Below are 26,938 nucleotides of genomic sequence, written 5' to 3' on the forward strand. Positions count from 1 at the left end.
CCTCATGACTTGACTTAGCCACCATCCAAATCTTCATGACTCTGTCTCTCTCTCTCTCTCTCTCTCTCTCTCTCTCTCTCTCTCTCTCTCTCTCTCTCTATCTATCTCTCTCTCTCTCTCTCTCTCTCTCTCTACACATATATAGGAATTTTTCTTGATATGAAAAGTCTAAACATGCATGTATATATGAAATCTTTCCTAACTAGAGAGAATTTAGAGGGTAGTAGTACAATTAATAAGTAGTACTGAAAGATGAATCAACAGCAACTCCATGGAAAGATGATAATCAACATGAGTAGTAGCAGTAGTAGTACTGGTTTAGATGGAATTAACACCAAACAGGAGGAAGAGGAGGAAGATGGGTTGCTTCCAGGGTTTAGATTTCATCCAACAGATGAAGAACTAGTAGGGTTTTACCTTAGAAGAAAAGTAGAGAAGAAATCATTCAGTATTGAACTTATTAAACATATTGATATTTACAAGTATGATCCTTGGGATCTTCCAAGTAAGTTATCTCTACCTATACATGTATTCATCACCACCACAATTACATAAAATCACAAATCTCATTTTCTAATTAGGTCTGATAAAATTACAAATCTCTTAACTAGCCAATCACATATCTTTTCATAAAATCATAAATTAAGGTCTCCCACACTTCATTTTGTCAAATTTATCAGACCTAATTAGAAATTAGTCCATGCGCTTTACACTCACCAGACATAAAGGAAACAAAAAATTTGCAGTCATCTAACTCAAGACCAACTGGCAAAGAGGGGAAAACCTAAACATTATGCTCTTGATTAAGAGATCACCCTTATATCACGTGGGAGTTGGGACTACTCTCACAAAAAATCCCTTCCAACACCAAGCAAAAAACTTAGGTTGTGATAATTTTTATCCCAATAATCTGAAAAAACTGGTATGATTAAGCATAACTGTAGTTGTTTTACATTCTTTTGTCTCCCCTATAGAGTTTTTTTTTTTTTTTTTGATGAACAACTCCCCTATAGAGTTTGATCATAAAACAAGTCTTCGTCTCCAATTCATGTTATTTTAGCTCCAAAAATAAGTATGAATAGCAAGAAAACTTGTTTTAAGATCGGAAATCACTAACGACATATATGGATAGAATAATCCATATTCGTTACAACAAGGCTACACAACCTGCTTGGTGACTGAACATGTGAGAGGAAAGACAAACAAATATTTCTCTCACATGCGGTACAAGTGGGAGTCTCACGAAGTGGGTTGAGTATACTTTTTGTATTCATTATATGCAAATAACTCGCACATAATTGAATTCGGGTTCAAGACTTGGGTCTAAAAAACAAGCACAAGTAATCTTAGTGTGTGTGTGTATATATATATATATATATATATATATATATAATCGCTTATTTGTTCTTGATTTGTGTTCCTTTTTGTTTGTGAAACATGAGAAGTTAGTACAGTTGGGGAGAAGGAGATGTACTTCTTTTGTATAAGAGAGAGAAAGTACAGGAACAGTGTAAGACCTAATAGAGTAACAGGGTCAGGGTTTTGGAAGGCAACAGGCATAGACAAACCAATATATTCACTTGGAGATCATAATGACTGTATTGGCCTCAAGAAATCCTTAGTCTATTACATAGGAAGTGCTGGTAAAGGGACCAAAACTGATTGGATGATGCACGAATTTCGCCTTCCTGTTGGTGCCAAGAACATAAACAACAATACTCATCAAGAAGCTGTAAGTGATTGACCTTTTACTTCTTCATTTTCTTAGGTATTCTGTTCATAGTTATGTTAAGTTTGTACGACCATCCAACTCAAGGCCAATTGGTAGTGAGTAGAGAAGACCTAGAGTCTTAGGCATTATAGTCTTGGTTAAGAGAGTACCCATTTCCAATGTGGGACTATTCTCACAAGTTAAACTTCTGCTCTGGTATATATTAAGCAACCATGCATGCATTTTCTTCAGCAACTGGAACTTGTATAGAGATCTAGTCGATTATTTTATGTTTATGCAAATATGGAGACGATACAACTATATATTTCTAGTACTAGCAAGTTTCCCATTATCAACCACATATACTTGACGAATTGTTATCTTTGTGGGTTAACAGGAGGTCAGCTGGACACTTTGTCGGATTTTCAAACGAAACGTAGTATCATACAAGAAATACCCAACACATAATTCCCGAGAAGCTACATCTTCGATGAATCAGAACTCATCTTCATCAATACAAACTCATTCGAAACTTCAGAAATCATTCACTTTGGAGTTTGAAAATAGAGAGAAATATAAACACCTTACTCAAGTTCCGTCTATATTTCATCAACAAAAAATGAAGATCGATCATGTTTTTACTTTATCTCCTGAGCAATTGAGTTGTGTCACTCAACAAGCAATTGTGACACCATCTGTGCAAGTAAGGAATGATTTTCAAAGTTTAAATGAGAACGAATTCTTCATTAGAAATGGGAGTTGGGATGAATTGGGATCTGTGGTCGAGTTCATGTCTGATCAAACCCGACATTATGGTTATAGATAGATACTTACGTAGTAGATAGTGATGATCAAAATATGTTGTATTTTACTTACTAGTAAGTTTGGAAGTACATGAAAAGGGAATTTGGTTGTAAACAGTTTATGTATAATTATATATGGAAGAAGAATTTAACTTATGAGTTCGAATGATATGTTCGTATATCCATTGTGTTAGTTAACATTTTTTCCTTTTAACGTTTTGAAAAGGTGGGTGTGGAGCATAAAATTTTGGTTGGGGCGTTTGGGTCAATCGAATGTTAAGTCCCACTACTTAACATGTTTGTTACTCCTGATCTTCATCTTCACCACCACTGTCACGGGGCACAACCCCTCGTTACTGTTGGTAGCGTACCACTTGATGGAAATACCTGAATGAGAAACTTTTGAAATATCCCTCTTCAAAGAAGATGGAAGTTAGAAGCTCACTACCTAACGCAATTCACAACATTCGACTGCTAATGGGGTCCGTCGCCTGACCCTACTCGGCCGCACGGGATAAGACCTTTAACTTGGAGTTGTCGGCGTTGGGGAAAGCCCAATCAATTCATATTCTTAAAGCGTTCCTCCATTCGTTTAACCCGGAATGAATGTTTGGATCCAAAACTCCGTTATCTACTCCTCCCCGTCTATCAGTAACTTCGGTTGTGATGATTCTTGTGTTTACGGACCACCGACCATGACGGACAAGAAAGCGTGTTGGGATGTATTAATAGATCTCAGTTTGTAGATTAGGGGTTCACCTGCACTAATCACAAAGTGTGGAATGGTGCAGTATATTTTCCCAATCAAAATGTTTATCATCTCCCTTGTTACAGTTCGCAGTCCACTAACGAGACAAAAACCATTTTCGTATTGAATCGCAGTGTAATGAACATCGACAATTTGGTAATGTTGTTGAACAAGTTTGAATGGAAAATTCAGCAATGCTTATAAAACTTAAGCCTATTGATAAACGATTCAAAATATAACATATTTTAAACTAGAATAACCGAAGTTCAAATTTGCTTAGATATAACAAGAAACATAACCTAAAAAATTTATTTCATCAATTTGCTTCATCACTTACAAAAAGCAGAACAAAGTATTCTGCATTTCTTCAAATTTCTTACCCATAAAGCAAAAAAGTCTCCATCTAATGAGATCAACAAATAAGACTCCTCCAATTCAACATAACTTTCAAAACAATCCAACATTTGGAAAACTAAAATAAAGGTTTTCTATCTGAACCCTTAAAATTTCTAACTACATAAGACAACCCTAATAAGACCCAAAATAGAAAAAGAAACAGCAACAAAGAAAAGAGACACAAAATCCCTCATGGACCATTTCTTAACAGATTTAGCTTCAACCCTAAGACTCTTAGCCCTTCTTAAAGCATCAACTTCTTTCAATAGATCAAATTCAATCCCTTTTAACTTCAATTCTTGAACACATTTTGATAATAACATTGAATCTTCTTTTTCTCTCTCTAATAGTTTCTCAGTATGAGATTCAACATCAATTTTATATCTAATTGCCCAAATGATAACCAAAGAACAGAGGAGAGAACAGAGAGATGGAATCCAAGATCTATGACAAGACCCAGAAATTTTATTTGGGTCTCTTGAACTGAAAAGGAAGAGGAGAGAAGTTGAATGAAAGAGAAAGAAGAAACAGTAAAGTTGAGTGATTTCTTTTTTAACAGAATCAATTTGGGTTTCTTTCAGAGAGATTCGACGAAGAATTAGTTCTTCTTCTTTGAACCATTGTTTCAGAAGGAGTTTGTGAGTTGGACTTTCTGCAATTTGGTTTAATGGGTGACGGAGTTTTGATTCATTAGTGTTGTTGATTCCTTGTTCGGCCATCATTTCTTGAAATGAGCTTCTTCTGGTTTAGAGAGAGAAAGAAGAAAGAAGAGAGAAGAGAGAAAGAGATGAGAGAGAGATCTGGTGACAAAAGGTAGAACTTAATGTGATTTTAGGGGCAAATAGTAACGGTTTATTTTTCAAAATGTTCAAACGGTCGGATCTGGTTGAATATTTAAATGAATTTTTAGTGATTTAATATAAAAATCCTTTTCTTTTCTTGAAATTACTAATAAGTCCACCATTTCCAAACGGTCGAATTTTGACTCAACAATAGTGAGAAAGTTCTAGGTAATATCCCATTCCAAGTTTTAATGATTTTATGTTCAACAAAGAAAAAAGTTAATGATTTTAGGGTTATTTCCAAAATGGCCCCCAATTTTGTGACCAGCTTCCTGCCTAGCCCCCTAGATTAGCAAAAATACCCATATGGTCCCCTTTTTAAGATTCCGTTGTAACACCGTTAACTAGTCAACATATCTCTCTCCTCCATCTCATAACCTCTCTCTGCCACCTCATCTTCTAGCCAACTCATCATCTTCTCCCGCGAGAGCCGCTGGTCGGCCAATTTCCGGTCGACGACTTCAAACCTAAAAAAAAAAATTCTTTTTCTCTCTTCCTCTCTCTCTCTAAAAAACAATTTTTTTTTTTGAGAGAGAGAGGAAGAGAGAAATTTTTTTCTTTTAGGTTTGAAATTTCGGGCCGGCGACTCTCACCGGAGAAGATGATGAGTTGGCTAGAAGATGAGGTGGCAGAGAGAGGTTATGAGATGGAGGAGAGAGAAATGTGGACTGGTTAACGGTGTTATAACGGAATCTTAAAAAGGGGGTTTGTAATTCTCATTTTAGTTATGTTAAGTGGACAAATAACTATTTCAAAAGATATCATCCCATATAGATTTTGCTCTAATTAAATGAATATAAGCCTTGCCTATTCTATCTATCAATTGAAATCACATCTCACACACCAATTATTCCTTTCAAATTTAGACACTTTTTAGATGAAACTTGAATATGGGGTACTTGTTTTAAGATCTATTAACTCCATTAGAAAAAAAAGGAAGATTTTATAAGCAATATGACTAGAGTTTTATAGGCATTCTCGATAAAGGTAATCTCTAGTTTGGTTAAAAGCAATGTGTGTTTAAGAAGAAGGAAATGTCTCGACCAACGTTCGATCTAACCGCGCCAATTGCTTTTAGGTCATCATCGGTCGGAGCCGCGCACGACTTTGACTGAACTTTTTTCTTTCTCTCTCTTTATTCGTCTGTCTCATCTCTCTTTATTGTCGGCGAAGAAGAAGATTCCCTTCTCTGTGAGTCTAGTTTATCAGACCTTCGTTTAGATCTAGTAAGGAACCCCAGAAAGGTGAACATAACTCTACACTCCCTCTAACACGATAAATTGTATTCCCTATAAAATCTCCCCACCAAAAATAATATAATGTTTAGATTTCACAAATGAAAATAAAAACTTTACAAGTCAAATTCCAAATAAGAATCAAGTAATCAAAAATGCTCCTTTGAACAAAAAAAAAAGTAAAACAAAAATGCGTCTGCCGGAAATCGAAGCCGGGTCTATTGCTTGGAAGGCAATTATCCTAACCGTTGGACTACAAACGCTTGTCGTGATTGTTATTTCTTAAAATAATATATCTAAAACAGAGGGAGAACATAACCCATGACTACTTCCAAATGAGTGAGAAGGATATGTGCTTAAGAAGAAGAAACTTATGCTTATTCGTTTTGGAGCTCACCAAGCTCTCCACAACTGCAAACTTGGGAGATTTCATAGCCTTTCCACGTTGAGTTTTAAAAAAAAACTCTTTCTCAAGTTAGTAATTTTGGTTTTCCTTCCTTTCAAATCTTAAAACCCCAAATAAGAACACGATCTCATAAATATCATCTTGACATCCCACATATCTATAAACAAATAAATATCCTGTTGACATCCCCAGATATCTATAAACAAATAAAGATATTACAAAATATTTTATTATTACTGTTATTTATTTATTATTTTATTTTTTGTTGAAAGGTTATTTATTTATTATGATTATTGTAACTATTATCATGAAAATATATAAATATAATTTTGTATTTCTCGAACAAAACAGACATTAGTAGATTATTATGAAAAGATTATTAAATCAACCAAAGTCAGACGATTATAGACACTCAGTACAAGTCCTATTCGAATTTGAGAGAATAAACAAACACTACCTAGCATTGATCAAGTGAGTATTGGCAAAACAAATTTACAATGTAGAAAAACAAATGACAGGAGGATAGGTCTTCAATATTGTACTCGTTATTATTTTTTTTTCACAAAACATGGAACCAAGAATGGCCCAAAGTAGAAGGAAAGGCAAGATCTGGCAGCAAAATAACCAAGGTTTTGCTTGCCCTAATCAAGACAAACCAACTAAAGAGTTTCAACAACTTTCAACAAAAAAAAAAGAGTTTCAACAAGAATACATCTTCTCTGAAGGACCCATAAACACAAGTAAAAAAAAACAGATTTGGGTTTGAGTTTCAGCCTAAAGTGAAACTATTTCTATGTATGCTTGGAAAGGATAGATTCCACAACTCCTTGAGCTATAGGATGATAGCTCTCACGAGCCTCGGCAAATAGTCTTTTAGCCAGTATCTTACTCTCTTCCTTTTCAGCGCCTTGTACAAGTGCATTATAGAGCGGGCGAAGGTACTTCATTCTTCCGACTTCTTTCAATGTTTTCTCCACTTCTCCATAATAGTCTCTGCATCCAGATGACACTGCAAGCTGAAGGAATGCTACTTTCACCTCGTAATCTTTTGATTCTGCTAGCCTGTAACGTGCATCCAGAGCTGCAACCTGCAAAAACCAACAAAATGGTTTATTACATGTGACGATCCAAGCCCTAAGAGTTATCAATATCTTCCCTACTTATGCTACTGCAGCCCGATCCCAAGCCCAATGGCACAGGCTTTCATTCTTGGTGAATGCTCCAAGAGGCAAGAGCAGACAGAATAAAAGCATCAATACTTTTTTACTAAGGTCGATCTCACACATATAGCCCAGTTTTCGGGCGTACCTCCGAGCGATGTGGGATATTACATTAAATTTAAACCACATCAGCACCGCCTCCCTCACGAGGTTTTTGTTTTATTCTAATTGTGTGAGGATATTTTACGAGTAACGAACTTAGTTCAAATTCAAGCCGAAATCCAATATGGGGTTCATCGGTGGAAATATTTGATAACAAAATCAACAACCTAATATTTAGCATTATTTCATTAACAAGAAAGAGGATGCAAACAGACACAACCATGGATCTTGGGGTCTTAAGATGACTTAAAACTACTCCAGATACCCTTCTGGAAGAATTTGAAAAAGAAACACGCTTATTGGGCAGTATCAATCAGGATTCAATAAATTATGAGTGTACGCCTAGTTCCATAGTTTTAGCTACAAGAAACTCAAGAAGTTTATCCTCATGCTTGCCCTTAATATTTCAGGTTGATACAAATCTTCTCTAACAATTCACCATCCACACATACTAAAATAAGGGTTTAGATGGGAGATACAGGTCGTACTAAAAATGTGATGAAAATGCTCAAGTAATGAGTTTCAATGGGGATAAGTAAGATGATACCTGTGAAGCTTCAACAGATTTAGGCAGATTCTCTAAGTAAAGCTCCCATTCTTGCCCTTGCCAATCTGCAACCTCGTCCTCCCTTGGCATTCTACCAGATTTAAACTCTTTCGCCAAAGATGAAATCTTCGTATAGATATTTGATTCAGGTTCATAAGCATCTGGTGGAAGCCCGGTACCCTCTGTCCAGGTAACCAAGTCAACCTCGTTCTCTATTCCAGGAATATTAGTTTTTAAGAAGCTTAGAAATGTTTCGGTATCAATTGATTGGAACTTGAAGGTTGCAATGTATTTCTTAAGGAACTCATCAAAGGCAGGCCGTCCAATCTGTATAATTAAGATATATTTCAATATTCAATTAGAAATATTACAAAAGACATGTAACATGAATAGTCCTTTTTAACATTTTTCAACAAGTAGGATGAAGATATAATATCTGTACTCAGGTACTTGTCAGATGCATCACTTTAAAGGGTATAATGTGGATCAGAAACCTCTTACCAGTGTTGGATACACATACCAGTATATGACAGAGAAAGAACATGACATAATAAATCAGATAACTCAAACATACCTGACGCTCGATTCGCCATAGAAACTGGAAACCTTTCTCATAAGGCACACAAGAGTAGATATCATCGGGATCAACTCCTTCCTGTTTGTTCTTAAGTTTTGTGAACTCCAAGTTATCTTTGAATCTTTCTATATCATCATTTAAACCTCTCCAACCAATTCCAATATTCAAAGCAGCTCTCTCTTCCCCTTGCACAACCTCGACTATTCTCCTCTCTGCATATGTCGTAAACCCCTGGAATAACATATGTTAGTTATTTGAAATCACATAATTTTCAAATACCATAAAAAGATTTAACAATTCTACTCGAATCATATAAACAAATTCATCTAGCTTCAAAATGCCATCGACTTCGAAAGAGGACAACAGTTCTCTAACCTTCCAAATCTAACAATATAACACAACAAAATAAAGTAAACTTTTCAAAAGGTTATGAACAGGGAAAGTGAACTTATGTTGCATCCTAAATCTTAATGAAGAAATATAAAGTAAACCCATATTCCTAAAGAGTTTTAAGAAAACCCTAGTTGGGGAAGATGGCCATGATTATTTGACATACCTCATTCAACCAGAAATCTTCATTAGTTTTGTTGGTGATCAAATTTCCAGTCCAACTATGAGCAAGTTCATGAGCAACAACCTGGGCACCACTTGCATCTCCTTTGATCACAGTAGGTGTTAAAAACACCATTCTTGGATTCTCCATTCCTCCATATGGAAAACTTGGAGGCAAAACAAGTAAATCAAATCTTTCCCACTCATAACCCCCAAACAATTTCTCTCCTTGTCTAATCATCTCTTCTGTTCCTGCAAACTCTCTTGCAGCTAAATCAAGAACACTTGGCACTGATTCAGCATAAACCCTAGTTCTTGGTCCAACTTCTCTAAACCCTAATTCCCCAACTGCGAAAGCAAACAAGTATGGAGGAATTGGTTGTTCCATCACGAATTCTTCCACTACCCTTCCTTCAGCACACCATAAAGAATCCTCACAAGCCATGGCCGCCTCCCCAGTCACCGGAGGACGGCGTTCTATGTGTCGAGCTGCCATTACCGCCGACAACTGACGAGGAACATTCAAACGAGCAGAGAAACAGATTCGAGCAGCCGGAGTATCTTGACATGGGAAAATTGACCTAGCATGAATCGCTTGACACTGTGTATAAACAAAAGGTAAAGTCTTGTTGAATGTCTGAGGAGGTAATAACCATTGAAGTGCAGATGAAGAAGGACTAGTAGAGAAAGAAACGAGAAATGAAGTTTGATTAGAGAGAGAAACTGTTAAGTTTTGACCTTTAATTGGATCAACGATTGAAGATAGAGAAAAGGGTAGAGGAGTTAGGGTTTCAGGATCAACTACTGCAGTGATGGAAAGAGATCGAGCGTCTAGGGTTATTGAACCAGAGTAAGGAGTTGGAAGAGTAAGAAGAGCAGAACCGTTAATGATGGAAGATGAGAAATCAAAGTAAAGGGAAAGTGAGATTTTGTTTGCAAATGGGTGAGAGGAATCTGTGAATGAATGTGGATCAACAGGTGCCATTGAAAGAGACTGTAAATTCTAGGGTTTTGATATTTTTGCAGAAATCAGAAGCCGCTTGCTTTGAGGGAGAAATATTTTGCTGGTTTTAATAAAATTTGAAGGTGGAGAGGTTACGTTGAAGGAATAACTTTTTGCTGCAAAAGAGGAGTAGGTAATCAGATAGACAAACATAAAAAATGGGGAATCATTCCCACTCTACCAAATATTAACCTTATCGTGAGATGACGCCGACCAAACCTCTGGAATACTATTCGTCTTTGGAACTTCTAACACTCACGATTTTAAAAGACCTCAATAGCGAAAGGTGTTTACAAGACTCTTCACGTCATAATAGCAGGGGTGGTCCTGGGCAAAAGCGAACAAAGCGTCGCTCGGGCCACCGACTTTTAGGGGTCACCGAGACATTAATTTCTGTAAGAAATATATAAGAAGTCCAACTCTCTAACAAAATTATAAGGGCCCCATTTAAAAAACGTTAAGTAAAAAGGGTCACCAAATTAGATGATTTTTAAATAGATGGTGGGCCCAACAATTTGTTTGATTTATGTGAAAGTAGAGTAGAAAGTGTTGATTCAAAAACTGGTAGAGACAAGTTATGATTACGAGAAGCTTATCCAATTTAAAAAAATGTAAAGTAAAAAAGGCCACCAGGACATTAGGTTTCAAGCTCCACAATTACGAGAAGCTTTAGAAGAATTGGTGGAGACAAGTGATGATTCAAAAACAGTTTATGATGCCAAAAATATATTAAAACAAGACTTTGAAAATTTTGAATTCCTTTTGAGCATAGTTATTTGGCATAATATATTGTTTGCGGTAAACTCTATTAGCAAAACACTTCAAGCTGAAGATATGGATATTGATGTTGCATTAGAGAAATTGAATGGACTCATTCGTTCTATTGAAAATTATAGAGAAGTGAGATTTGAAGAAGGCATGGTTGAAGCTAAAGAGATTGCCATTAAAATGGGAGTTGAAACAACATTTTGGAAAAACGTATTATTCAAAGAAAGACACAGTTTGACAAGAATGCGTGTGAAGATCCATCAATGTCACTTGAAGAAGCATTTAGAGTTAATTATTACATATACATATTAGATCAAACTTTTTCTTCACTTAAGAGCATATTCGAGCAAACTAGAAATACAAAGAAATATTTAGTTTTCTGTTTGAGTTAAAAAAAAAAGTCAAACTCCAAAGATGATGGTAATTTGGGATATTCATGTGTTCGCTTTGAAACCTTTTTCAAGCATAATGAGCCATATAACATAGACGGACTAGACTTAGTTTCTGAACTGAAAATGTTGAAGCGTCTTTTACCAAATTGGATCAAAAGACCAACTGAAGTACTAGATTTTTTGAAAGATATGAAAGGTTGTTAACCGAACACATGAGTTTCTTATAGAATTATGTAAACGATACCAGTTATTGTTGCCTGTGCAGAAAGAAGTTTTTCTAAGTTGAAGTTGATTAAGTCTTATATTCGATCTACTATGTCAAAAGAAAGGTTAAACTGGCTAGCTATTATATCTATTGAGAAAGATATAGCTGACAGTCTTGATTATTCAATGATTATTAGTGACTTTGCATCGAAAAATTTAAAAAGAATAAAATTTCAGTGATTGTAATTATCAAAAAATTTATTTTGTTATATAAATATGATGAAAATATTTTGCGGTACTTATCGTTTTCATGTAAATACATTTAGACGTTTTACAATTTAGTAGAAAGGGCCACATTTTCAGACCTCGCTTCGGGCCACCGAAAAGTCAGGGCCGCCCCTGCATAATAGAGCTGGTGATACGGTATGTTTTGACACGTCGCGATTTCAAAATGTCTCCCTAAGAAATGATGTTTAACCTCTAAGAGGAACATCACACTCCATCTCGCCACTGATGTGAGATGTTTAACGACAAACCTTCTAACTTAGCAGGCTAGCACCTTCAATTGATTACACTACATCCTATTGTCCCATTCTTGATAGGTAGATCAAATGGTGTTAGTTAAAATCAACATCGCAATAACGATTTATTTACAATATTAATAGTGTAGGATGTTTCACTCATTTAACTATGTTCTTTTATTTAAAATAAAATATTAGACTAACAACTTATAACTCACCTGATGGGTACGCATGTATCAAAAAAAAAAAATCAACAATCATAGATTTTATTGATGAGGTAAATGAGACTTGAGACCTCTCAAATTTTAGAGTATATGGCCTACTAAATAGGCAAAAAAATTGTAAGAATAGGGAAGGTTGCAAGAAATGAGAGGGGGCACATGAAAGAAAAGAGAAAAGAGGTCTTGTTTCTGTCTGGGGCCGTATAGATAAAAATATGTGATTCGCAACCTAATAATTAGGGATTTCATATTTGTCTTCTTCAGAAGAAGAAATTGATTTCATCTCATCGAAACAACTTCTCTTCCATTTTCACATCTTTCTGTGACCATTCCTTTTCAGATTCATCATCTAAACCTACCTTGTTTTTGAATTCTCTGTGAAACCCTTTGATTTCTCGATCCAAACGGGATTCAAATAAAGATTAAATTGGAATCTGTATATAAAAGGATGGCAGCTTCGTCGTTAAACAAGATCGAAAGGGCTCATCAGATGTATCGTGATGGACAGCATGAAGAAGCGTTAGTGTTTTATACTGAAGCTCTTTCAATGGCTAAAACAAAAGCTCAGAAGATCGCTCTTCATAGTAATCGTGCTGCTTGCTTTTTGAAATTGCATAATTTTAAAAAGGTTTGAGCTTTTTTTTACTCTCGATTAATGTGTGTGTTATAAAGAGTTATTGATTCCTTCCCCTTTTGATTTTGAAATGCTAAAATTGATTAAACTTATTAAATGATTCCTGATTATGAATTTCTAATGCTTATTTGTTTTAAGAGATGGGCGTAATTGATTAAGTCATTTAAGTATAATACATCCATGAAAGATTGAACATTTGGAACTTATTGTGCTTTCAAGGTCATCTGTGTTAGTTAGTTCTCTTTATATTCTCAAATTTAGTGTATGCTTGTTGTAATTCGATCTCGTTATGCATATTAGTTAGTACTGTTGAATTAAAACGCTACTCGAAGCGGGTTTAGCTGATGGGATCTGGGTGGTAGATATATGGTTCTCATCGAGCTGGGGGATTTAGCTGCCTTGAACATGATTTCAAGTCATTAAGGGGACCTATTTTAACACCAGGTTCTATTTTAACTCGTAATAGAGCAATAGGAGTTAAGCTTTAAAGCTTGGATCCATTTATTTGGATTTATGTCTGTTGTAGGAAGAAATGGTGCCGATGTCATCTATTCTCTTCGGTGGTATTTTTTTATTACCGTCAACCCATATGTCAATAACATTGTGGAGTATGGGACAAATTAATTTCTGTCGTAGGAAGAAATGGTGTTTGAGTAAATTTTCTATGGGGAGCTGAAATAGGAAGTAGGAATATGGTGTTTTATAATCACACACTCTATAATGTTATACGATTTTTCCTCAATGTTTTGCCTCATATAAACCTTGGATGAAGGAGGGAACTTCTACCAAGAGCTTTGCTGATTCGTATCCTAGTTCCAGGAAAAATAGTATATAAACTTTTCCTTGACCTAAATGGGATTTTCGGAATGAGAAAGCCCAAACTTCTCCACTTGGGCTTGAAATGGGAGGAGCTTGAATCCCCCTAGAATTAAATCAACTTAATTATGTTTTAGCACCAATACAACTGTTTGCTGTATCTTGAAGGTTATTACGGCATTCTTTTAGTTCGTAGAGTTAAAAGTTTATAAACACTTATACATTCCTTAACACCACCTGATTAGGGGAAAATTTATGAAAATAGAAAAGTTTTATACCTACAACACTTCCATGTGGAATGCGAGGCCATGTAGTATACAGTAGAATTTTGTAGCCCTTAAGATGCATATTGAAAATATTCCATGGCCACCCAGGCGAATGTAAGTAGTTGATTGAGAGGGCAGCATAATATGTTGATTATCCTAACTTCTTCCAGTCTTGAAGTCAAAAGTACGAAAAATTGGAAACGTATCTAAGTCTTCTTTGATATAGAGGCTGCTGGACTGAAAGCATCATTCGTTGTTTTATAACACTTTTGTAACAAGCTGCACTTGGTGCAAAGAATGCATTTGACTAAATGCTTACACCAACAAGCATACGTTCATCTTCTTATGGTATCTAATAGTACATATTTGTAGGAATTGAAAGCTATTTAGCTACCCTTTATTTGAAGAATGCCGTCCAAGCAGACTGTCTACAAAGATTAAATAAAAATTCTTAATCTAAAAGCACTCCTAATAGAGACTATTTTTTATGTATCATAAAAACGGAGGAACTTTATAAATCTGAAACTAGAGAATTAAAACTATCTTTAAATTAGGGAAGAAAATAATCTAAGGTCGGTTTATCTGATTAACTGTGCAACGTAGACACCAGTACAGAGTGCTAGGTAGACAACCTTAAAAGTTCCAGTGTGGCGTAATCACCATACACATTTATTTTTCTTTCTTTCAGATCAACCCCTTTTACATTCACAAATGACACTGCCCTCGAGTATCTGTGTATCAATGTGAAACGTATCTGATACTGCAAAAATACAAAAAAAAAAGAGTATCCGAGTTATACTGATATGTAGCTAATCAAAAAATAACAAACTCTGCTGGATTTAATTCTACATTCCAGGACTCTCTTCCTCTGTAAATGGTTAATGTACGTAACTTAGCTACTGAATTGCATCACTATGCATTCAAGAAAGAGTTAGTGATGTTAACTGATGTATTGTTTATTTTTTACTTTGAACGTGCTCTCCTAGAATACCATTAATTTTGACTGGTGTTTGGATCTATTTGGAGCTAATACCTGAGATCATGTGCCTGACTAATTCTTTAGGCAGCAGAAGAATGTACATTGGTGCTTGAGTTGGATCAGAAGCATACTGGAGCGTTGATGTTGCGGGCTCAGACGCTTGTTACTTTGAGGGAGTACCACTCGGCACTCTTTGATGTCAACAGACTAATGGAGCTAAAACCATCATCAGATGTTTATCATAATTTACAAGCACGACTGAAGACGCAATTGGTATTAGTATTTCTGGCTTCTCTACTTGCTTACCTTTTTTTATGGTCGTCATTCTTTAAGTTGAACATATGTAGAACGAGCAAATTAATAACATATTTCATTAAATAATTAGACATTTAGCACACAAGGATGGAAACAAGACTAGCTTTTACTTTTTAATCTTGATTCTGGCAGGTCCAATCATCTTTTCATTTTCCTTTTTCGCTTTTATCGCCACTCCACCTGTATCCAACCTTCTCTGAGAACATTTGAATGCTACCAGTTGGGTTATCCTGTTCATCCCTATGCATTGGACACAAAAGTAGAATTTCCTTTATTTGAACCATAAAGCGTTTAATTTGAGTTCAAACGCATGGCATGTGTACAAGTCTACTTTTTGGAACTTCAGAATTTCGTGATAGGCTGATACTAGAGAAATTGAAATGATTAGTGAAGAACTGATCTTTAGGCAGACATAACTCCTGATGGCTTTCGCTTGTGAACAGTCATTGGCGCCCATTCTTGAAACTGAAGAAGAATCAATGACAAGTGAGATGGAAGAAGACCTAGAAGAATTGAGAGGAAAAGAAGTGGAGGGAGAAGAACAAGATGTGGAACAAGAAGAGGGAGAAAAACAAGAAGAAAGTTATGGAGGACTAGGGGTGGAAGCAGGAGATCAGAAGACAGTGCCCACAAGATCCGTTCCTAATTCTGTACTTCATTCTCCTCAATCGCAGAGCCTAAAAGACTTGGATGACCCACAATTCAAGGGATGGGAAGCTATTCCCAAACCAAAGGGGCACTCGAATCTGGATTACTCACGCTGGGACAGAGTCGAAAATGATTCAAGTGACGAGGATGATGATGACGAAGATGACGAGTCACAGCCTCAGTACCGGTTCCGTGTAAGAACTGTCGGTGTACGACCTGTGAAGTAAAGTGTAATGCAAAACATAACGATTTCATGATACTTAAGATGGAAATTATGAATTATCATTGTCCTAGAAGCATCCCACTCTGACCATCTTCCTAACTGAAGCCATTATTTCCGGCACTTAGAAGATTGAGCATGAAGATAACACGTCTATGAAGCTGACTCTACAAAAGGCTAGAAACCTTTTTACGTTATTCACAAATGTGCATCTTCATTTTCCTTGGAGAAAGCTCAGGTATGTGGAACTTCATTAGTACTTAACGTTTCATAATTGTCCCACCACTGATTGAGCATTTCTTGTTGTGTTTTGAGGTATCAGTAGACCTTTACTATCAAAGGTCATAAGTTATATTAGGGTACAAAAACGGTGACTGTCTTTAATTATTCGATGTGCAGGAACTCCAGCTTTTCTGTGTATCACGGACATCCTTCTCTGTACAACACCGGTTGGAGTTAACAAATTTGTGCCATGGTATCACTCATCTAAACCAGTCTTCTTATTTATTTATTTTTTTTATATGATTACTTTGATGAATATCTTCTTCCTTGACATGTCATTTGGAATGATTAATAGATAGAAACAGTTTGTTACCTTCAAGTACTGAAACTCGAAAATAATAATGAAGCTCTTGATAAACCCTTGTATGAAATTATGAATGACTTACATTATATGAACTTAGTACTTTGTGTAGTTATGATCTTGGGTTTTGTTTTTGGTTTAAAAGATGGGTTTTGTAAAAACAACTGTGAACATGGGCCCCCTCAATCCCCATTGACTTTGGGCAAATGGCTTGGGTGTATCCTTCTCTATTTCTACAGCGTGATATAAAAGTTAAAAAAAATATATATATATCAAAATCTGATTATTTATTTTTTGTATTAAATAGAGTCAAATTTTCGTATACACGTTGTTGGATCAGCATCCACCCTATAAATAGAGTCAAAATCTGATTATTTATATTTTTGAGAAACTTGTAGATTATTAATTCTAGTATTTTAGTAAAACTTTTAGGAATTGTTAATTTGAGTTTGATTCGACTTATAAACCTGAAGCTAAAAAAATGATTTAGTAGTTGTTTACTTTAATTCAATTTTGGGAGATTTTATAGGCCCCTCATTTATGTTAAAAGGCTCTTCCTCAATGATTATTTACCAAGTGAAATGGTTCATGGGAGACCTTTTAACAAAATTGGGGAAGTCCTATAAAACTTCCCTTCAGTTTTATCAACAACATTTTAGTATTTCTTCACTCTTTGTAAATTTTTTAATTTGTACGTTTTTAGACAAATGTCTAAAGCTTTTTGGGCGTTTATCGCTGCATCAGTATGTTATGCACACTATATGATGACACCATGTCATATGATATGTTATACGCCGCGGCGCACTTTTTTGGTGTTTAAAGTTTGCTTTACCGGTTTATAATATAGCGATTTATAATAATATTATTGATATATTACTATTTATCTATTTAATAATATAGCATTTCATTTAAAATCTCCATGCACAAGAAATCCATAAGTGTCCACGAAAGCCTATAAATATTTCCCAAATGTTAATAATAATAATATCATATAGGCCCATCCATGGAATCAAATCACAGAAAATGTTCACGCACAAGGAAGATCTTAGAAAATATCTATAGACGTGAAGTCAATGAGAGTCCATAAGAATCTTCATCCACTACCGCGACCGCCCCTTGTATATTATCACACACATCTTTGTTAGATTATTTGTTATATACTAAGAGCATCTCCGATGCAACACTCAACTTACAAAACTCAATTTGACACATAGGACTACTTGAGTTTTTGACAAAAAACACTCTCCAATGCAACACTCAACTAGAATCTCAATATGATGTGGCAACAATAAATATTGAAATACTCAAAAGAAAACTCAATTGTTGAGTTTTCTTTTGAGTATCTCAACATTTATTGTTGTATCTCAATTGGTCCACATCAACATTTTATATGTTAAAATAAGAACCAAAAGTAAATCTAAAGTAAATGTTGAGTTTTTTTGAGTGTTGCATTGGAGATGAATTTTGATTTGAGTATCTCAATAGTGCAACCTAGGAAAGAGAAACTCAACTCATACTTGACACATTGGATTAATTGAGTTTTTGTTGAGTGTTGCATTGGAGATGCTCTAAATACGTTTTTAATTGAGTGCAATTATATCCAATGGATACTAGTGAAAAGACTCAATTCATGGATAGTCACAATCCAGTGAAGATGCATCTGTGGTTTGTAGAGTCATGTACTCATGTCTAACTTTATAAGTACTCAAATTATTTTTTCTTTTCAAATAAACGTATTTAGACAATTTTTAATTAAAATTTTGAAGACAAGTTGAGTCGTCTAGAGTCGTCTATGAGATATAAAACTAGAAAGTTTGTTAGAATGTATAGAATTTAAGTGTTTTTTTTTATACGACGCGATCGTTGTATCTTGAGAGACAAACATCTGTATAACTGTTAACATCGTTGCCAAGACATGATTATCTTATAGAAAAAAGCTACCACTCTTCACGATTAAATAAATAATTTTTTATTTATCTATTTTTCCTTTAATGTGATACTATTTAGAGTCATTGTCTTTTTGGCTCCTATTTTGTAACCAACTTCCTTTTCGGCCTCTATTTTTCGTAAGTTCAAATTTGACCCTCATTTTTAATGTAAATGTCATAACTACCATTCTTATAAATATATAATTAACCATCTCACATCCTTCTTCTCTGATAAAGGTCGTCGGCAAGAAAAATTTCCGGTTGGCGACCTTCAAACATAAAAAAATCTCTTCCTCTCTAAACACTTTGCGAAGGGGGTTCCCTTCGCCGGAGGTCTATTGAACCAGACCTTCGAAGTTTGGTGGGCAAAAAATTTTTCGACCGACAACCTCTGTCGGAGAAGAAAGAAGTGAGGTGGAGAGAGAGGGTGACATGGAGAGAGAGAGAGAGAGAGAGAGGTGAGGCGGAAAGAGAGGTGAGGTGGACAGAGAGGTGAGGTGGAAGTGAGGTGGAGAGAGTTAAGGTGGAAGTGAGGTGGAGAGAGATGTTTTCTAATTAATTTTATTTTGAACATATATTCTTAGGAAGGGTAGTTATCATTTACACTAAAAAAGTGGGCCAAATTTGAGTTTAAAAAAATAGGGCGTCAAAAAAAAAGTTGGTCACAAAGTAGGGGGCCAAAAAATAAATAACTATTATTATATTTATTATGAGAAATCGACTACGGTCTACGTTAGTCGTTACAAGACATTGATACATCATGAAGATGTGATGAGCACGATAACCGCATAATTAAACAATAATGAAAGAGCCTAAAGCCCGACAACATGAAAGAGCCTAAAGCTCGACAAATTTATATAGAGAGGTACTAGAATCACAAAAGATTTTGACAAAAAAAATTCTTAACTGATGTGGCGGTTGTGATTTTCATCTCTCAACGGCCTAGATTTGGTCAAAGTTTGAAACCACACCCGCCACATCAGCTAGGAACCTTTTTTTGTCAAAATCTTTTGTAACTTTATCATTTCCCATTTAGAGTTAAATCTTGATGGAAAACTGTTTCTTACACCAAGACTCGTTCTCACGACCTCGTGGACTTAAGAGAGTTGTCCAAGAGCTACACCAAAGAATGGTTGAATTAACTCTATTATTTAATGTCAAGAATCGAACTCTTAAGTCAAAACAGACAATATCATGAAGTGTCAATCGACATATATCCTTCATCTTTCCCATCTCCACTTTTTTCTTTGTCAAAGCTCAAGAGCAAGAGAATTTAAATAGTTTTCCATCTCTTAGAGAGGACCCACCAAGTATGATGTAGCGCCAACACGTGAAAGTTGATACAATTTTTTCCTTGGTCCGTCAGTTTCTCTTGGTTTGTAACGTGCCCTAGATTATTGCTGTTAGGCGCACTGTTCGCCCAAAATTTGGTTGTGCGGAGTATTCTGCTGAGGGCATTTAGAACTTTCTCGGTAGTTTAGATCGTATCCGTACAGAGGTACTACGGCTTCTCCGTACATGATAGAGTCAAAAGCCTCATCCCATGACTAATCTTCCACCCACCTTTCACTACCTTTGTTTATGGAAGAGATATTTTATGCTTCTAAAGCTAATAGTTGAATAATAAGATTTGAATTCTTTTTTACTTTTCTTGTTTTAAATATTGATCTAAGAGCCATCACATTTGTTACATGGCTGAGATAAATCAAATATAGATAATATGGTTTGAATAAGTAATATAATTTTTTACCTCTCCAGACAGTTGGATTTGTGATTTTTTGAATTTCTATCGTATCTCTTGCCAAATGCAGATATAACACCTTGTAAAACTTACTTAGCTCATATTTATGTATGCTCAACTCCTTAATTTCTTTTAAGAAACACGAGTAATCATTCAATTTTCGACAGAATAATAGAACGGATGGGTCATAATTCAATTTCAAATCCCAAAATAATAATATCCACATAGGAAAAAATGAGTTGGAATTCCTTTTGTTGTAAAATCTTGGTTTTGTCCCCTTTTTTCCATAATGTTTTACGAAGGGTCGTGACATACACAGTTCATAACGTATTATGCAGATGTCTGTGAAATAATTGTTCATAATGAATCATAACTTTTATATGCTACGTTGTCCAACATCTTACTGTTTTTCGTGAATTTTTATATTGTATCATACTAATTTTTATATGTTCACAACACATAATGACATGTCCCCAAGAATGGCTTGGCAATAAAGAATGTTCTGTGGTGTTTTCAAGAGATGGTCTTGACTTTGTAAGTGACGATATGGTTTGACCGTACACCAAGACGGTACCATTCTAACCACTCTTTTCTTGACTACTCTCTTTCTAGAAAACTTTGTGACCATTTGATTTTTCTAAAAAATTTAATGTAAGATTTTTTTAATCTTCCTGCAAGTTGGTTGAAAATTTTGAACCTAATACCAAAGATATTTTCTGATGACATTGATTTATTTTATTAATTAGTGTTGCAAGTGGACGAGAAAAAAAAATGTCATACTAGTAACTTTAGAGTGTTGCATTACAAATATATTTTGAATTTTTTTTAAGAAATCAACTACGATCTACGTTAGTCGTTACAAGACATTGATACATTATGAAGATGTGATGAGCACGATAACCGCCTAATGTAAACCATAATGAAAGAGGCTTAAAGTCGACAAATTTATTATATTATTTATTATATATATTGCCTAAATACATAGGATAAAGTTAAATAGAAAAAATTACATAAAATAAATCTTGATGACAAAGTGCTTCTAGCGTGTCTCAGTCTCACGATCTCGTAGACTTAAAAAGAGTATCCAACCGTGTTTCACAGGAGTGTGAACGTATATTTTGAGTTTGGCAGGGTTTGGACGGGAGATGCCCTGAGCAAGCGGGGCCCCAAAAGAAGACCAAGACAGCAAAGACAAGTTTGGGACATGAAATGGAAAGCTGCATATGAAAATGACATGTCACCTCCAAACTAACCTACTTTACGGAACCGTACACTTCTCACTCTCCCTAATCTCGCCTTAACTTCGGCATCATTCTCTGTCTCTACATTTTCTCATCCCTTCCCCTTAGTTCTTACACAATTTAATCAATCAAAAATAATTATTTTTTCACATTGAAATAGTCCACCACCTCCTGCCCTTGATTTAAAAAAGGTGAAATTTTACACGTTTTCTCATCCCTAATCTCGCCTTAGTTTTACGGACACTTTTCTTGTGCTTCATTTAAAAAAGGTGAAATTTTTGATTATTTGAATTGGGATTATTAAGGTATAAATAATGTAGCTGAGCTTTAGGCCATTGTTTAGTTGGACTATAGGTCCGGTCTTGTAAGAATTTGAATGGGCGGTTGTCGAGCTTTATAACATCTTTCATGTATCAATGTCAAATGTAATGACTATCATTGATCGTATTTAATTTATAAAAAAAAAAAAAAAACAGAGCTGTATTCCGTTGTTTTCGCCAATTTAGACTTCCAGTCCATTTCTCCCATCCACAATCTCTCATCCATATTTTTGACATTTGTAGATTTATACGCCCAAGCTCGAAATAGAGTCAATTACTACGAAAAATAAACATATACAACCGACTTTAAAAATGTCAACAGTTGGTAGCCCAAGTGGTTCCAAGGTGTTGACATAAACTCCAGAAATTCCTGGAGGTCTTAGGTTCAAATCCCTAGTCAAAGTAATAAAAACTCATCTGGTTGACTTGAAAGAATTTAGGGTTGTTATTTGACGTTTCCAGTTCATTTGAGGGTCAGGCGGGACCTGGGGCAGGAAAGATTCAGTGATGATTCTTATGCTTGAATCATTCAGATCTGACTGAGAAATCAATGGCACAAGAAGGGGTTCATAACTGGCAAATACATTAATTACACTTTAATTGTCTGATCTTGTCATGTTACAAATTGATATTATCTACTTATTATAATGGGTATATCAAGATCTTTTCCAAGAAACAAGAAGATTAAACACATTAAATATGTTTCAGGTAAAAGAGAATAAAATGTATTAACTGGCAAGGAATGCTAGCTGTTTTGACATTGATTTTTATACAACTACTCAATCTCAACTTTTTTTACTCAATTCTTTTGTTTTTATAATGTTAAAGAGAATGAACAATTATCCATTTTATCTTCCCACAAAATTTTTAAATTTGTGGATATTGTTACTACTTAGTACTAATTGGTTAGAGTTACAAAATAGACCCCTTTTTCACTTTAATTAATGGTAGATTATCTGCTCAATTTCATTCAAATTTCCAAGACCATAAGCTTAGTGACTTAAGAAGTGAAAAGTATTTAGGAAGTCCAATAATCAACTGTCCTCTTCGACAAAATGTATATTATTATTATGTGTTTATCTATTTTATGTCTTCTTTGAATTAAGATCGAACTAGTCTGATTTGTTCGTCTCGGGTTGTTACGTTTGTTAATTTTATGTTTGCCTCATGTATCTAACTCTTCTAAATGAATGTTTTAAACATGATTATATGGGAAGTGGCTTCCTCATAATCGTCATAGTCACCTTTGAGTGACTAATCCTCCTTGTTGTCGATGAAGAGATTGTGAGGGGGTACGTGTTGCGGTTGAAAGTCAGTAATATAGGAAAGCTCATATCTAGTTTGAGAGAAAATCTTTGTCGTGACTCGGGGCCGCCCTTATGTTGGGTTTTAAATCATGACACACCACAAGTTGCGGAGGAGACCTGTGTCGGCCTCCCATGTCAGAACCCAGGTGACAAAGCTATTCTTGGTCCATTTGTCTGTTGATTTTTCAACGTCTTACTCTTGTGTATGGCCAGAGCCAATCGTTTGACTTCTCGACTGATCAAGACTGACCAATATATGACTCAACCAAATTAATTTTCAGTTTATTTGAAAGAGGCATAAAATAAATCTGAATTTTGAGTCTATTATCTGAAATATAAAAAAAAGGTAATTATTATATTCTTGAATGTACACGTCTGAATTTTTAAAATTTAGATCTCTCATTGTCCACCTCATCATTTTTCAAATTTAGACTAATAGAAATCAAGTCTTCATATAATTTCAAAACAACTAAAAGATTCTTTACTTAAATTATCATGCCACGTAAGTAAACAAAACAATTTTACAGTTTTGCATTAGCGACATACAAAAATTCGAAGATCTCAATAGTGTCATCTAGGAAAAAGAATCCCAATTGAGAATTGACACTTAGAAGAGTCATTTTAGTTTTGCATTGGAGATGCTCTAAAATTAGAGTGTCTTCTTAAGACTCTTTAAGTGTCACTAAATTTTTAATCAATAGCAGACTTTGCTTTTTGACTAATTTTTTCCTAATGAAATAAAAAAGGACATGTGTGTTAATAGCATCTCCAATGCAAAACTTAAAAAAACACAAATTGGTTTATGTGTCAAGTCTCAATTGAAAGTTTCTTTCATGTATGGCTGAATTGAGTGTCTCTAATTCAAGTTCTTCTCCAGTGCCACAACAAGAAAAACTCTAATAGTTATACAAGAAAGATTTTAATAAGAAAAAACTAGTTGAGATGGAAAGACTTTCTATTGCTCTTAAAATTAAATTTGACGACTAGGATACTTAAAACTCTCAAAGAGATCTCGAAAATAAATTTTGTAATTGAGACATCCTAAAATTAGATGCTTCCACAATATCTGAAGATCTCAATTGAGTTTTGCATTGGAGATGTTTTTCGAAATAAAAAAACTCTAAAATCTTAGGCGACACTTAAGATGTTAAGATTCAGTTTAACATTGGAGATGTACGTAGAGTTACTGGGAGGGTTTGGTTAAAAGTGAAATGCAAAATTATTAGTGTACACACCAAAATTATAAAACCACTGATATAACCAACTCATTAGAAAAGTCCGAGAATTTGTAGTATACACACAATACTTGTACACACAATATAAAACAAATAAAAGGCAATAGAGATATATACAGAGAGATGGAGAGTGAGAAAGAGGGAATCTCTCAATTCTTTTGCTCCTTACCGGCAAAAGGGCTCTTCACCAACCAGTTTTGTTCGTGTCTCACACTCTCTCGCTTTCTCCCTTATCTAGCAGTCTGTGCCCTTAATCTAAATTTCTCCATCCGTTCATCCTTCCCTCTTGATCTTAGTCTCTTTTTATCTCATTTGTTAATTATCTATATAGTTGGTGAAGGATCAACCTCCACATTGTTCATCTTCTATTCTTTTGTTGTGTGCTTAAATAAAGTGTTTGTTTGGAGAATTGGACTTTGACGAAGTAAAAAACGGATGTCACTTTCAGTTTTTTAAATCGGCGACACGTACGTAATTTCCTAAATATAATAAAGACTTGGTCAAGGGGAAACAACAAGTGAGAGTTTCATTAGTGTGGTTTGAATTTAAGTAGAGGGCACATACAGGTATTACTCAAGGGAGCCACACTTGGACGTGCGTGCCCCCACATGTCTCTACGTGGGCTAGCCCATGTCTACATAAATAAAGAAAATCTTAATTCACACTTTTTTTTTGAAAATCGACTATGATCTACGTTAGTCGTTACAAAGCATTGATACATCATGAAGATGTGATAAACACGATAACCGCTTAAGTTAAACCAAGAAACGAAGAAGACTTAAAACCCGACAAATTTATAATATTATTTATATCTTTAATAACCCAAATTCAATAACCATAAGTTCCACTTCTTATTAGAATAGAATCTGAAATCTCTAATAGAACCTGGAACGTCTAGAATTTTAAAATTTATAGTAACATCATCAACTAATTGGGCAATCAGGTGTTTACAATTCCCACTTTAACCAAACTGAGTTTAAATTTTTTGTTTGGCATAAGAAACTCTAAAAGAAGCAGTGACCTAAAATTGGGGTTAAAATGGAACCTTATCAAATTCATGTGAAAAACTCTGAAAGAAACTTCCAACAAGAAAATGAAGGAAAAAAAAAGTAAAAGGTATCAGAAACAAGAATTAGTAAAATAATGAGTCATTCTCTTTATTCGTCTCACAAAGTGTACCTGCCAAGTACTCCTACCTACCTTCTTCATCAAAAAAAAAAAGTACTCCTACCCGTACCCCCTCTCTCTTTCTCTCTCTCTATATACTTTTTTTTTCTCTCTCATCTACCCACCTAACTCCTTCACATCTTCACACTTTTTAAATACCCCCTTCACGTCCACTACGCCTTCCATCACTTCACAACACCATCCCACCATCACTTTCTCTCTCTCTCTCTCTAAAACATCTCCTTCTTTCTCTCTCTCTAGAATTTTCATTTTAGAAGATGAAGCAACTGATTCGATGCCTTGCCCGAGTTTCCGATTCTTCTCAATACTCTCTTTTACGATCTGGGTCAATAACTTCTTCAAGAAATAGAAGTAATAGACGATCCGATTTCTTACAAACAACAACAACTAGAAATCGCCGATCTAATGGAGTTCCTCAAGGTTACGTTCCGATTTATGTAGGCGAGGAGATGGAAAGATTTGTTGTGAACGCCGAGTTATTAAATCATCCAATTTTCACAGAGTTACTTCAAAGATCTGCTCAAGAATATGGGTATGAACAAAAAGGGGTTTTGAAAATCCCTTGTGGAGTTCTTGTTTTTGAAAGAGTTCTTGAACTTATTAGAATCGGTGGTGCTGATTCAATCAATGATTTTGAAAGGATTCTTAGTCAATTCTCTGAAGATTATCATCTTTAATCAGTCCCTTCTTCTCTCTTTTCTTTTTGATTGTCTTTTTTAGTTTTAGTTCTCTCTCTCTAGAAATTAGGGATTTCCCTTCTTGTAAATACAAATCTTTTACTGTTTAAGTTATAAAGAAGGAGAGAAATTTAGGGTTTTGATAAAGTTAAAGTGTCCTCATATGTGATGTTAAGTTTTGGATGTAAAGAATCAATGAAAATCATTGGAGGTTTCCATATTTTGCCCTAGCTAATTTCTTCTCAAGCTCTCTAAAATTGACAGATCCAATTTAATCTTCTTGGGTATTTCTTAATTCAATAAATCCGGATTAAAAATCAGGTAAATGGGTTTGCCGGCGCCGGCGCCGGCGGATTAGAAAAACGATTTAAATGAGGGAGATTATGATTTTCGGTTACAGTTTATTATGCCTAACTTAATAGTAACCGTTTCAAAAGAGAGAGAAAGAGAGATAGATCTGGTTTGATACGGACACCGTACTATTGCCGTGATTACCGGTTACTTTCCTAAATTTACTCAACATTAATCAAAATAAAATTCCGTACACATTTAATGGCTTTACTTGCCACTAGCATTGACAGCCTATTGGCTA

General features: G+C 35.0%; 5 protein-coding genes and 1 non-coding gene across 7 annotated transcripts; 3 read left to right on the top strand and 3 right to left on the bottom strand.

Annotated features, from left to right (window-relative positions):
* The first annotated feature begins 176 nt into the window (after window positions 1–176).
* Window positions 177–2,694, top strand: NAC042 (NAC domain containing protein 42). Its single transcript, XM_086636309.1, has 3 exons — window positions 177–505; window positions 1,446–1,732; window positions 2,109–2,694. Exons 1-3 carry the CDS (start codon window positions 253–255, stop codon window positions 2,535–2,537), a joined length of 969 nt encoding a protein of 322 aa, XP_086492435.1. The 5' UTR covers window positions 177–252; the 3' UTR covers window positions 2,538–2,694.
* An 851-nt stretch (window positions 2,695–3,545) lies between these two features.
* Window positions 3,546–4,502, bottom strand: LOC147541974 (uncharacterized). The gene has a single exon (XM_086635187.1). The coding sequence runs from the start codon at window positions 4,378–4,380 to the stop codon at window positions 3,772–3,774; it is 609 nt and encodes a 202-aa protein (XP_086491313.1). The 5' UTR covers window positions 4,381–4,502; the 3' UTR covers window positions 3,546–3,771.
* Window positions 4,503–5,926: 1,424 nt separating this feature from the next.
* On the bottom strand, window positions 5,927–5,998 carry TRNAG-UCC (transfer RNA glycine (anticodon UCC)). The gene has a single exon. It is a non-coding gene; the product is annotated as a tRNA-Gly (tRNA).
* A 668-nt stretch (window positions 5,999–6,666) lies between these two features.
* LOC147541976 (peptidase M1 family protein) lies at window positions 6,667–10,443 on the bottom strand. Of its 2 annotated transcripts, none has more exons than XR_015223346.1 (4): window positions 9,144–10,310; window positions 8,585–8,818; window positions 7,489–8,337; window positions 6,667–7,407 (listed from the first exon to the last, which is right to left on the bottom strand). XR_015223346.1 is itself a non-coding variant. In XM_086634242.1 (4 exons), the coding sequence occupies exons 1-4, from the start codon at window positions 10,122–10,124 to the stop codon at window positions 6,933–6,935; spliced, it is 1,839 nt and encodes a 612-aa protein (XP_086490368.1). In that variant the 5' UTR covers window positions 10,125–10,443; the 3' UTR covers window positions 6,667–6,932. The 2 variants fall into 2 exon arrangements, 1 of the variants encoding a protein (XP_086490368.1); XM_086634242.1 differs by having other exon boundaries at window positions 6,667–7,229; window positions 8,011–8,337; window positions 9,144–10,443.
* A 1,874-nt stretch (window positions 10,444–12,317) lies between these two features.
* LOC147541977 (Tetratricopeptide repeat (TPR)-like superfamily protein) lies at window positions 12,318–16,779 on the top strand. The gene is made up of 4 exons (XM_086637035.1): window positions 12,318–12,876; window positions 15,028–15,216; window positions 15,702–16,364; window positions 16,526–16,779. The coding sequence occupies exons 1-3, from the start codon at window positions 12,697–12,699 to the stop codon at window positions 16,131–16,133; spliced, it is 801 nt and encodes a 266-aa protein (XP_086493161.1). The 5' UTR covers window positions 12,318–12,696; the 3' UTR covers window positions 16,134–16,364; window positions 16,526–16,779.
* Window positions 16,780–25,789: 9,010 nt separating this feature from the next.
* On the top strand, window positions 25,790–26,566 carry LOC147541978 (auxin-responsive protein SAUR71-like). The gene has a single exon (XM_086635264.1). It carries the CDS (start codon window positions 25,927–25,929, stop codon window positions 26,344–26,346), a length of 420 nt encoding a protein of 139 aa, XP_086491390.1. The 5' UTR covers window positions 25,790–25,926; the 3' UTR covers window positions 26,347–26,566.
* Window positions 26,567–26,938: the final 372 nt, after the last annotated feature.

The sequence above is a fragment of the Eschscholzia californica genome, unplaced genomic scaffold (assembly GCF_041429995.1).
Source record: "Eschscholzia californica isolate CP2 unplaced genomic scaffold, dmEscCali1.0.p SCAF_4, whole genome shotgun sequence".
Taxonomy (NCBI): domain Eukaryota; kingdom Viridiplantae; phylum Streptophyta; class Magnoliopsida; order Ranunculales; family Papaveraceae; genus Eschscholzia; species Eschscholzia californica.